The sequence below is a fragment of the Eleginops maclovinus genome, chromosome 12 (genome assembly GCF_036324505.1).
Source record: "Eleginops maclovinus isolate JMC-PN-2008 ecotype Puerto Natales chromosome 12, JC_Emac_rtc_rv5, whole genome shotgun sequence".
In the NCBI taxonomy this organism is placed as follows: domain Eukaryota; kingdom Metazoa; phylum Chordata; class Actinopteri; order Perciformes; family Eleginopidae; genus Eleginops; species Eleginops maclovinus.
This window is the reverse complement of record NC_086360.1, coordinates 9329348-9340364: the sequence shown is the minus strand read 5'-3', so window position 1 is coordinate 9340364 and position 11017 is coordinate 9329348. Positions and strand designations below refer to the sequence as shown.

The 11017-nt window shown below is 38.7% G+C and overlaps 1 protein-coding gene across 1 annotated transcript; it reads right to left on the bottom strand.

Annotated features, from left to right (window-relative positions):
• Nucleotides 1-527: 527 nt before the first annotated feature.
• lrrc74b (leucine rich repeat containing 74B) lies at nt 528-10342 on the bottom strand. The gene is made up of 10 exons (XM_063897906.1): nt 10077-10342; nt 8861-9044; nt 8123-8256; nt 5905-6037; nt 4288-4494; nt 3095-3204; nt 2259-2374; nt 1743-1821; nt 922-1017; nt 528-823 (listed from the first exon to the last, which is right to left on the bottom strand). The coding sequence occupies exons 1-10, from the start codon at nt 10167-10169 to the stop codon at nt 707-709; spliced, it is 1269 nt and encodes a 422-aa protein (XP_063753976.1). The 5' UTR covers nt 10170-10342; the 3' UTR covers nt 528-706.
• Between the last annotated feature and the right edge of the window lie 675 nt (nt 10343-11017).

The window sequence follows — 11017 nt, the reverse complement described above, 5'->3', positions numbered from 1 at the left end:
ACTTCAACCTTTAACAAAATAACTTACCCTGAGCCATGTCATTGCAGAAAATATTAAACTCTAGCAAAGAACATTATGTACCTAAGTAGTAAGTATAAATGTTAAGCACTTTTTTATCCCTGAATTTAAATAAGACAACCTACTGTTTCTAACACTGTTCGAGTTTTCCTGCTGCAGTAAACAAGCCTCTTATCTAACAGTGGATCATTCTTTCAAAGCTGGTTTCTCTATTAGACTAGTCATGCAGTACTTATATCCTTTTTGTGCAACCCACTTTCACTTCTTTTCATACACAATGGGGTGCTCTCTGATCCTCTCTATCATTCTACCCACTGACATTATATAACATCAAATCATCAGATCATACCTAAGAAGAATCAGACTCAATACCTGTATTGTATGCCTGTGTTCAATGACTTTAACACCATATTTTAAGCACACACGTGTGTTACTCAACATTTTGGATAACATAGAAACTGACGCTAAATTAGCTTTATGTTGAATTGATTGGGTATTGAAAAAGTTTATTTCATACAAAATCTTTCATTTAGAGGATTTTTTATTTTGTATTTGACATGTTTTTAAAATTATATCCTTGCATGCATCCATCCTTTGGTTCATTTGTCGATGAAAACTTCCACAGGGCTTTGACAAGACTTCTTCCATCTTTTCTGGCATAAAAGTGCAGCAATTACAGTAACACTTTTCATGCTTTTGCTTTTCTGAATGTGCCAATTCTGCCCCCATGATTAACTGTAAGCGCAGGGAATATTTCTTTCACTGCCCTATACAAATCTTCAAAATCCTGGTTCACTGTGATGTCCTAGAGAGAGTGATACAGAAAAGCCAGTGAATAAGTTTGAAAAGGGAGAGTATTTGCAGAAAGTCTCATAGAGAAGGAGATGGAAATGTGTGAGTTACCGAAAAGTATAACGCTTCCATGGCTGAATCTGGGTTTTCTTGTAGAGACTTGAGGATACTAAAGCACCCAGCATTCTGGATCGGGTTCCTACCCATCTGGCCAAAGACAAAAAATAATAATGTAAGAAAATGACAATAATGCCACACGTGTGGTACTGAAAAACATGTTGTTTTCAAATGATTATCACCCCTTTTAACATCTCAAATAATCCTCCAATGGATGTAGCCATACAGTATCTAAGGTATAGTTAAACATTTTGGGAAACAGACAAGCAGCAGCCTTTGGTGGTCAAAAGTTCTGCCAATAGCCTACAACAAAGATGTTGAAATGCTCAACTTCAAGGGTAACATTCAGAGCCATGCACTTTGAGCTTCACAACAGCTTAGTAAACCTATGGGTGGCATCACCGATACTATTTCTTTGTTAGCATGTTTCAGAAATGTATGAGCGTATTTTCCAAAAAGGTCAAACTATTCCTTTAAGAGCGTATCCAACAAATCACAAAATCAAATTGTGTACTACTTATATTAAACCGGTCATAGTGAGTCTTCATTTTCAGACTTGTTTATTCTTACCCCAATTACATTTTCAATTTAGGATTACACATGTCATCAACAATAACTGATTAAGCTGTAACTCAATGTCCATATAATTATTCACCACAACTTTCAATTCCCAACTTATTTCAGGCAGTCAAAGTAAGTCCTTGTGTCGCTGACATTAAAACAAATACACTGATCCAGTTATTTATCCCATTTTATCCACTGATGCCCCCCATTGTCTTGCTTTTGAAGATAGAATCAATCTTTTAACAGCTTACATTCAGGGATTTGATTGTCTTGTTTACTTTGAGGCCCATGGCTAGGCGCATAGCTCCTTCAGGGGGTATTCGGTTGGTACTGTGGTGAGAATAATACAGAGAGAACAAATAAAGTGTTGGAGTGTGAGGAAAGCAATCATAAAGTGTTGCCTTTTTGAAAATGGCATTATTCATCCATGTACAGTAGCACAAAAATCTGGAAATCTGTGAGGCAAGCTTTGTTTTGCTTCAGGTGTTATGAGGCAAAAGAAACTCAATTACTTCCACTTTGTTTATGCTAACAGTCTCACTTTAAGAAAAAAGGTGACCAATGTTTAAGATTCAACACTAAAACTGCAAATCTGATAAAGCAGGTTGGCCTTATCAGGAGACTCAACTAGGATATTTTGTGTCAGTTTTGCCTCACAGTTAGCTATGGACCAGCATTTGATCTGATTTGCGATACAAATTATGTAGACTGAACTTGTAACTCAGGTAGAGCGACCATAAAATAATCTGATTACCAGATACTCATACCTCAAATTCAACTCCTCCAGAACGCTGTTTTCTTTCAGAGCCTGTCCCAAAGCAACGCCTCCCTCTTTACCAAGACCATTGAATGACAGATCCACTGTTCTTAGGTAAATGTTTCCCTAAAAACAGAAAGAATGTGTCTTTGGTAAAGTAAGCAATTAAATGCAAATACAAGAAATACTTGAACGACTCTGACGTGATCAACTGAGTGAGGACCAAAGGAAGGCTTTAATTTAGAGTGGGGGAGAAGAAGTATAGATCTTGATGTAATCAGTTTCTCAGGACCTAAATCAATCAAACCTGTCAGTGCAGATTACTGATCAGGGTCTCCTTGACCTCCTTCACCATTACTGCTGTGAGATGTTGATGAATACATGACCAGGAGGCTGTTTCACAAACAGGATGAGTTAATTAGCCTGGCATCCTCTAGTAGCATTTATTAACCAGCATCACGAAAATACACATAATAAACACATTTTCACTGTGTCATCGGAGAATATCATGACCTCGTCCTTACAGCCACCGTACTAACTTTCAGATCCTGGTTTTGGAAATCTTCTATGTTTTGTCAAAAATTGGCCCTATAGCCAACTGAACATTTGCTGTAAGAACAGAAGGCTATGCACCTCTATGGGTTGTATGATATTACATTTTTGGAGCCTTGTATTACCAAAACCACATGAGCAAATCATGACTGATACACAATGTATGCACTAGTTCCGAGAAGTGCTTACCTGTCCTGGTCCAACCTTACACTGTATTACCTGAAGAACACCTTTTGCTTGTATGAGTTGGACAACTAATATGGTTTTCAAACTTTTAATCTCCAGGTGGATTACCCCTAGGCCATTAGCCAATATCGCAGCTCCTCTCCCTCTGATGGTGTTCCAGGCCAGACTTAGTGATCTCAACCCTGTGTTCTCTGACAGCGCATGTCCCAGGCTCTGCCCTTAAAGGACAGGAGGAAAATAGGAAGGAATAATGTCAGAATGGGAAATTAAAAGTTGCCAAGCCTATATGGAGCGCACTGAAAAAGCATGAGGATGTCCTTTGATATTTAATTAAATTGGATATTTTGGGATGAATCATAGCTACACACATGGCAATGAAAAATGGTGGTGCACCTTTTCCACATTCAGATTTATTTTCAATTATGCATCATATACATCAGCTGCTCATTGCATCCTGGTCTGACATTCTCCCACAAGGTGCCTGTCAGAAAACTCATCCACATGGTAATTAAAAGGGGTTTTAATCCAGGTGAAATGTTCTTGACCTTTGAATACCAAAGTATGATGCTGCCTGCTGTCCTGTGCATGCTTGTGAATGTTTTTTCAAGAATCTAAAAATAGGAGATACCAGAAATTGCCTTAATAAAAATATTCTGCACTCATCATAGCAAATGGTAAAAGTATAAGGCTCTAATGTTTATTCAAATGGATGGATGTTAAATCAACTGAATGTATATCGGTTAAGAGGTAGAGAATGCCATACAATGTGAGGGTGCTGCTAAGGGAAATTAACATTTACACATCGTTTTAGGTCAATTTTAACTAAAGCCAATTTTAATGTAACATACTTAGATATTGTTGCATTCAATTTCGAGCCTTAATCTCAATCTCATGCAACACTTTTGGGATTAACTAGAACGGCAATTGACTGAGGTGTTAAACGGATTGTATAGTACTGTATGTGTAATGTTTGAATATCCAAATGCTTGATTCCACTGTCCACATACCTATGGCCATATAGAGTTTTTTCCGGTACAAATTCAGCTGAAGGTTAAGAAGGAAACTTTCTGTTAAAAGGAGCTCTGTTCAAAGAAACTAGAGTTATTTATGAACATCCAATTCATCCCACCTCTTTCATGTCCTTTGCTTTTTAATGATCACTCATATAATTTCTGGGTCCTGAATTTATTAAAAGTTATCTTGAAAAGATGAGATCAATGGGTAGAGTTACACTCCTTGATAGACTAAGTGCTCACAGAAAATATGCGACCCTTACGATGAAGAACTAATTGCTGTGCTACCTGCACGCTCTCCCAGAGTGTTGTGGCTGAGGTCGAGGTGCTGTAGCCGAGAGTTGGTGATCAGTGCTGGGCCAAGGTGTTCAATGGACCGGTCTGTGAAATGGTTTCCTGACAGATTGAGGTTCACCAGGGTGCTGTTCTCCTTCAGCATACTAGCTATGGCTCTGGCCCCATGATCCCCAAGGTAGTTGTCGGAGAGGTCCACCTCTGTGATTAACACACATTTACACAGGTTATGGTACAAATAGGCCAGTGGAAATAACAGTACCTGAAAGGAGGAGCTGATGTGTTTCCAACTACAAAGAAAGAAAGGCCGAAATAGGGGAAGTAGGTTAGAGTTTTTTTTTCTCACAATTCTAAAGGTTGCATATCAGATATTGCATATTTCAGAATATACCACCTCCCTTTCCACTAAAAGCTTGAGTGCAAAATATATATTGGCAACTTATTTGTATAAGTTTTATGTTGCCTATATTCATACAATTGTCTCTGTAAGTTGAATAGTGGTTTGTAGCACCCAGTAATTCATAATTTCCTGAAAATGTAGGGTGATAAGATTCACACCTAAACCTGATTATAAATGTGTTTAAAGTTAATAAAGTATTTTATTTGCCAAAATAATAATAATGAAAAAGTATTATTTTCTTACCAGAAATGTGAATTTTGCTAATATTACAGCATTTCTGATAGTTTAAGTGTCATATTAGTCAAGGGGGAAAAAACCCATTTAAAACTGATTTATGTTAGGTAGTACAAAGCTTAGAATATCTTTATTCAGAATTCACAGTAGATGGCTAATGCTATGTTGTTATCAGGCAAAGATGCGCTAAATTAAAATCCCTGTCAAAGAGAACATTTACGCGCACATACTCATAGTGATTGCTTGTTGCGCAAGGATCCTCCTTTAGAGCAAAGTGGACCTTAGGTAAGACACCATCAGTTGACTGCTAACGTCACATGAAGCGTTCGAAAATCTATATTATCATTTGAGTCAACATTGATTCTTAATGAATGTAGTGTCTCCATCGTTTTGCCTGATCTTGTGAAATGCCCTGCATGAAAGAAGTGTTTCAAAATGAAATGGAAATTAAATCACTTATAGTCAATCATGATGGGGGGATCTAAAGACACATTTTCTAGTTTTAAAAGAGATCCTGACCAAAACGCTTAAGAATCACTGCCTTGAAAACAATGACCTACCAGAACATTTGAATAAAACAACTTAAAGTGCTATTACCGTATCACGTAAAACATTTTAACTTCATTGGTCCAACTATTAAAGCACAGTGCAATCAGGTAAATATAGTAGGTTCAACATTTCAGACGTAATGACATTTTCAGGATATTATTTCATGATTGGGATCTACGTAATGCATGAAAACGAATGTAAAAATAAAAATATCATCACACTGAAGAACCTGCATGCCTCGAAGTTGTAATTCTCCATTTATCCCTCCCCAGGTTCCTGAACTGCACAAATATTACACATGTACCCCAGATGTCATGGCTTATAATTGGGGTGACAATGGCACATAAGTGGGAGTGAGGGTGGCATTTTGCTAGAAGAATATGAGCCAAGGTGAGGAAAAAGGAAGAGATAATGCCCAGCAAAACCACCTGTAATGTAACAATTTTCCTTTAACATCTCGGCAATAGCTGCTCCGCCCATTCCTTCCATCCAATTATCTCGCAGGTTCAGCCTCAGTATTGAAGTGTTGGTTACCAGGGGAACTGCCAGTGCTTTGGTGCCCTGCAAACACACAACCACCCCCCCACCACCACCCCTCAAAGTAAAATTCTTCACTGCAGTACATTTTCTTATCAGTATTCCAGTTAGAAGAGTAGATATAGAGATGCAGGTGGGTAGAGAGTGAGAGGGGGGGGGGTGGATATTAAACCTGTGTGAAACAATGAAGCAGAAGGGAGCTGTGTGGAGGCGTGGGTCAGAGATGAAGCTCGCAGAACATGAAAATTATAGTTTTGTAGCACGGCTAATGAGAAAGTTGGCTGCATGGAGCTAAACTTAAAGCTCCTCCGGAGAATAGTGTGTGGAAATGCATGCATGCAGAGTATCTTTCTCTTAGATTTGAGAAGCCTATCAGTCTGCAAGACATTTTAACAAATAACTGTTGGCAGTTGCACTTTGTGACTTTACTACTCTCTGCAATGGGCAGGCGAGACTTATTTGAAATCCAATTTAATCTGTCTGAATGACGTCGCTGAAGCAGAAACCGCAGGAAAACGGCTTGTTGAGGAATGGATTTACTTTTACAACTTTAATGTACAGTATAGCATTATGGACCAGTTGTTGCTACAGTAGGAGCTCCAGGCAATGCCTTTTTACACTTGTAGAGCACGTACTCTTCCCGCAGTCAGAGTTATACAACCACAGAGCTGTTTTAATTTGATTTACTGTTAAAAAGACAAGTGAATTTCATAGACTTTGGTCTAAAATTAGGGTCTTGCAGGGTTTGAGAATATATAAATGTAATTAAAACTTGTTTTGTTTATGGTTTTCTGTATTCTATGGCAAAAAAGTTAATAAAGCATTGTTTTGTAACATGTACTTAAAACAATCCATTTGGTACTGTGTATACAACATGCAATAATGGGTTCCCTGTTTGGTCTAAACTTGCCAAGAGTATCTTTGATTATGTTTTTGTGGATCTGTATAAGTGTGTGTGTGTGTGTGTGTGTGTGTGTGTATGTGTGTGTGTGTGTGTGTGTGTGTGTGTGTGTGTGTGTGTGTGTGTGTGTGTGTGTGTGTGTGTGTGTGTGTGTGTGTGTGTGTGTGTGTGTGTGTGTGTGTGTGTGTGTGTGTGTGTATTTTGGATTATAAAGAAGCTAAAACGTGTATATGTAATATTGAAATATGGTTTTATGCTGTGACAACACCAAATAATAAAGCTGCTTTCTGTCTTGCTGTAATTTAGCTAAATATTGAGAACCTTTCCCCAGATGTAAATGTTCTGCATAATGAACTCTTTCTCTGATTAAATCCATGGCATCTGTCTTCCCTCTTTTCAAAAAATGTGAAGGGCAGTACACTTATTTGATTTGTGTACTAGTATGATCAATACAATGAACTACAAGTGAGCAATTTTATATGTAAAGTGTATGGCAAATATATGTACATGCATGATCTATTTCCTGGGGAAAAACACTGAACGATACTTGAAGCTCAGCTGAGTGAAGTTAACACAGTGCTCCCAAGACTTTGTCATGATCAGTAGATTCCCCTGGAGGGGAATGTGACTTTGAATTAATGAATCATTAAATGATCTAAAATAGCTTTAGAGTGTAAAAGCAAGTACGATTCAAATAGCTTACCACAGGTGTAACTGAAAGCCATGGAGTTGGTAGAAACAAGGTGTAGGAACATTATTTACATATGATAATCACTGATATGGGGAACTTGTTAGCAAACAGTGGCTTATTAACACATCCAGCAGTTTCATAGCAGGAATATTATTTATTTGTAGTTGTGTTTCTTTCTCCTTTAGCTCAGTCTTTAGTCTCTTCCTCATGTCGCTGCTAACTTTGTGCTGTTCGGGGCTTAGCAGCTGGCGTACAGTGAACGTTCTTTAGCTGTTTCACATGAAGTGATGAGATTTGCCAGAGTGAACTAAAGTAGTAAAGTTGCCAGACATTAAAAAATAAAGAGGTAAAACTAGCAGGAGGTGCCTCAAATCCAGGTGATAATTCTGTTTAGGTTCACCATCAGGAGCAAATCTCTTTCACATTGTCTTCACCATGTCATGTCATATGTGGTTGTTATAAATATAGAAATGATAACATTTTAAAGATGCAATCCCTAATTTGCGGTTTAAAGTACCTGAGGTCCAAGACAGCGATGCATCATGGACAGCTCACTTTTGTGCATGTTCCTCAGGAAGTTATAGGCAGGCACTACCTGTAACGCTTCACATGCCTCCATGTAGCCCGTCGGATCATACGCCTCCTCCCTATCTGCAATAGGAAAAAAAGACAATAGCCTGCTGAATTGTGCACTATCAATTCCTCTTTGTGAAAAGAGAGAGGTGGCACTTTCCCCGGGAGGAGGACCTTTTGAGTGGGATATTGAAAACTCCCTCGTGGCTGATGTCGCCCTGTCAGTGGATTTCATTCATACCAGATGGTTTTCACTTCTAGCAAAAGAGGAAGCCTGTCACAAAGGCTGAGATGTAATAATTAAGATGCAGAACAGAGCTTCACATATGTGGGCAGTAGGCGCGCGTAGGAGTTACTGTTTTGTTTGTTTCCTGAAATCATTTAGAGAATAAGAAGATGGAATAGCAGAAGGGAGAAGATTAGCAGATGGGATGACAAGAGGGCTTCACTTTATCATGCATGTTCTGATCAAGATCAAATTAAGATTCACAATCAAAGTACTTGCTGCTGGAGCCTGGTATAACATATATTACAAGCCACAACATAACATGATGCAATAGTTATTTTTAAAAATGTGACACATCACCAACCCTTTTCCTCACTTGTTTATTATAACAGGGAACATCACACCCTTTATCATAAAATGAATAGCTTTCCCACCCTTCTTATCTCCCTTTTTTACCTCGGAGCTCCAAGTCTGTGTCGTAGTCCTCATTGAAGATCACACAGTCTTCCCCTCCTAGCTCTTCCTCTTGATCCTTTTCCTCTTTAACCTCTCTTTCACCCCTGTCTAGCAAATTCCTGCACAGACTTGAGCGTTGGTCCTTTGGCCCACGCAAGTCGACCTCTGTCTGGCTCACTGTTTCCTGGATGGAGAATGAGAAAGTAAGACGTCGTGACTCCTAAAAGCTGCCTGTTGTGGGCAGCTCGAGTGAGGAGATTGGATGGATTTTAAACAACCGTGTCCATCAATATGGTTGGATTGTATCACTCTGTCCTCCAAGGCACTGTGACTACTTATTTTGCCTTCCCACCTCTCTTTCGCCAGAGGCTGTTTTTGCTGTCTTTCACACACTTTTTTCAAGGCCTAAGGCATATCCACAACTTTTATTTTTCAGCCTCGCATTATAATGTTATATTCTGGAATAATCAGGGGTAGATTTCCACAGGTATTGTTTGTTTGCAGTCTGTCAACCTGGCAAAGAAAGTCCAATATTTTTTGTCTTCACCATCTCCTTGGGGAAGATTTCTGGCTTTCCACTCTGCAGGTAGCTGCTAACTTTGCCTTTGTTCTGGTGAAGCCTTTTCACAGAAAGTGATGATAAGAGAGAGGTTGAGGCAAAAAAAGAGCTAAAACTCATTACAAATCATAAATCAAGCCAAGGAGAGCTTTAGAGTTGGGTGATAATTATCATGTGTTCTTTCTGAGGCCCTTTGTGTGGGCATCCAAAATGTTTAGCATTTAAAAATTAAGCTGCCTGCATGATGTTTTTCTGACACCTAAAATAGAGCATGCCGGCCTCTGATTAGGCTGCATACAAGTGTAATTAAGTCAGACTTTGAGGGTGACACTTCGAGTCCCCCCTGTTAAATAATTCATGCAAACACACAGGTCGAAAGAGCGATCTATTAAAATAAAAACAGCATGTCTCTCGTCTGTATTTTTTAGCCTTGCCCTAGGCACAAAAAAGACTTCAGCTGTGTCTATAGATGGTGTTATGGTTTAGACCTCAATTTCTCAAGCTTGATATACACTTGCAGATCAATAACATGCTTTTTAATTCTCACCAAGACCCTCTCTTATGCACTAATCAATCTCTACTATCAAAACATCTACCTGACAACTTCTACAAGTCTCCACTTGCGTATTTGGTTGTTTACACTTCAATGATCCATACCTCTCCCAGCTGCAGCTTCTCACTTTGAACGTCATCAGCTTCCAGCAAAGAAGGCAGCTTCTTCTCCGTGGCCAACTTCTCCCCATGAACCATGACTTCTTCAACGCTGAGTAATGGAGATATTAATACTGAATAAACTATATTTTGCTTGTTTGTTATCACTGTTAAAATCACAGCAGCACATTTGACTAGGTATGTGTCATTGCAACCTATCTTCCTCAAAAGGACAGTCAAACTCTTTGGGCCAATTACAAAAGTCAATGCTTCTGTTCCCAGTAGCCAGTCACCAATCAGAGTCCTTTACTGTTAGGTTTGGACCTCTTAACGTCTGTTATGTTGACACGTTTCCATGGCGATGAGAGGTATCTTTGTGCTCTGAGTTTTGTGACTACCAGCACTTAAAGAGGCAGGAAGAAGAGTGGAAGCAAATGGCTTGTTTGTTGCAGCATGTAAACCCTGTATCAACATCTAAATCTGACCTTCAAATTAAAATGCTTCAACATTAAACAAGTTCTACTGCAGGAATAAACCTTTTCAGTCCCACTTCTCTCTTATATAAACAAGAAAGACAAATCAAGCACGTGTGTTGACATATTCTGCAAATGTTTCTCTTTATTCGTAAGTAAATCCTTGCAGTTGATGCATTAAAATGGAATATCCTCAATCAGTTACACAACAAAGGTCATTATAGCAGAGGCTGATTGGATCAGAGTTGTTTATAGCAGCAGCAATATGCAAACACAGAAAAAGAAACCCCCTCCCCCATCACAATACAGTCTCACTGACTGACACAGTGCTGGTAAATAGACAGAGCTTTTAAAATATAAACAGGAGAGAGAAGATCGCCATGCATTTAGTTAATGCTGCTGTTTTATTCCTTTACTGCAGAATAGGCATTTTTTTATTCTTTTTTAAAATCAAGCAGAATCAAAGTGCTCCTT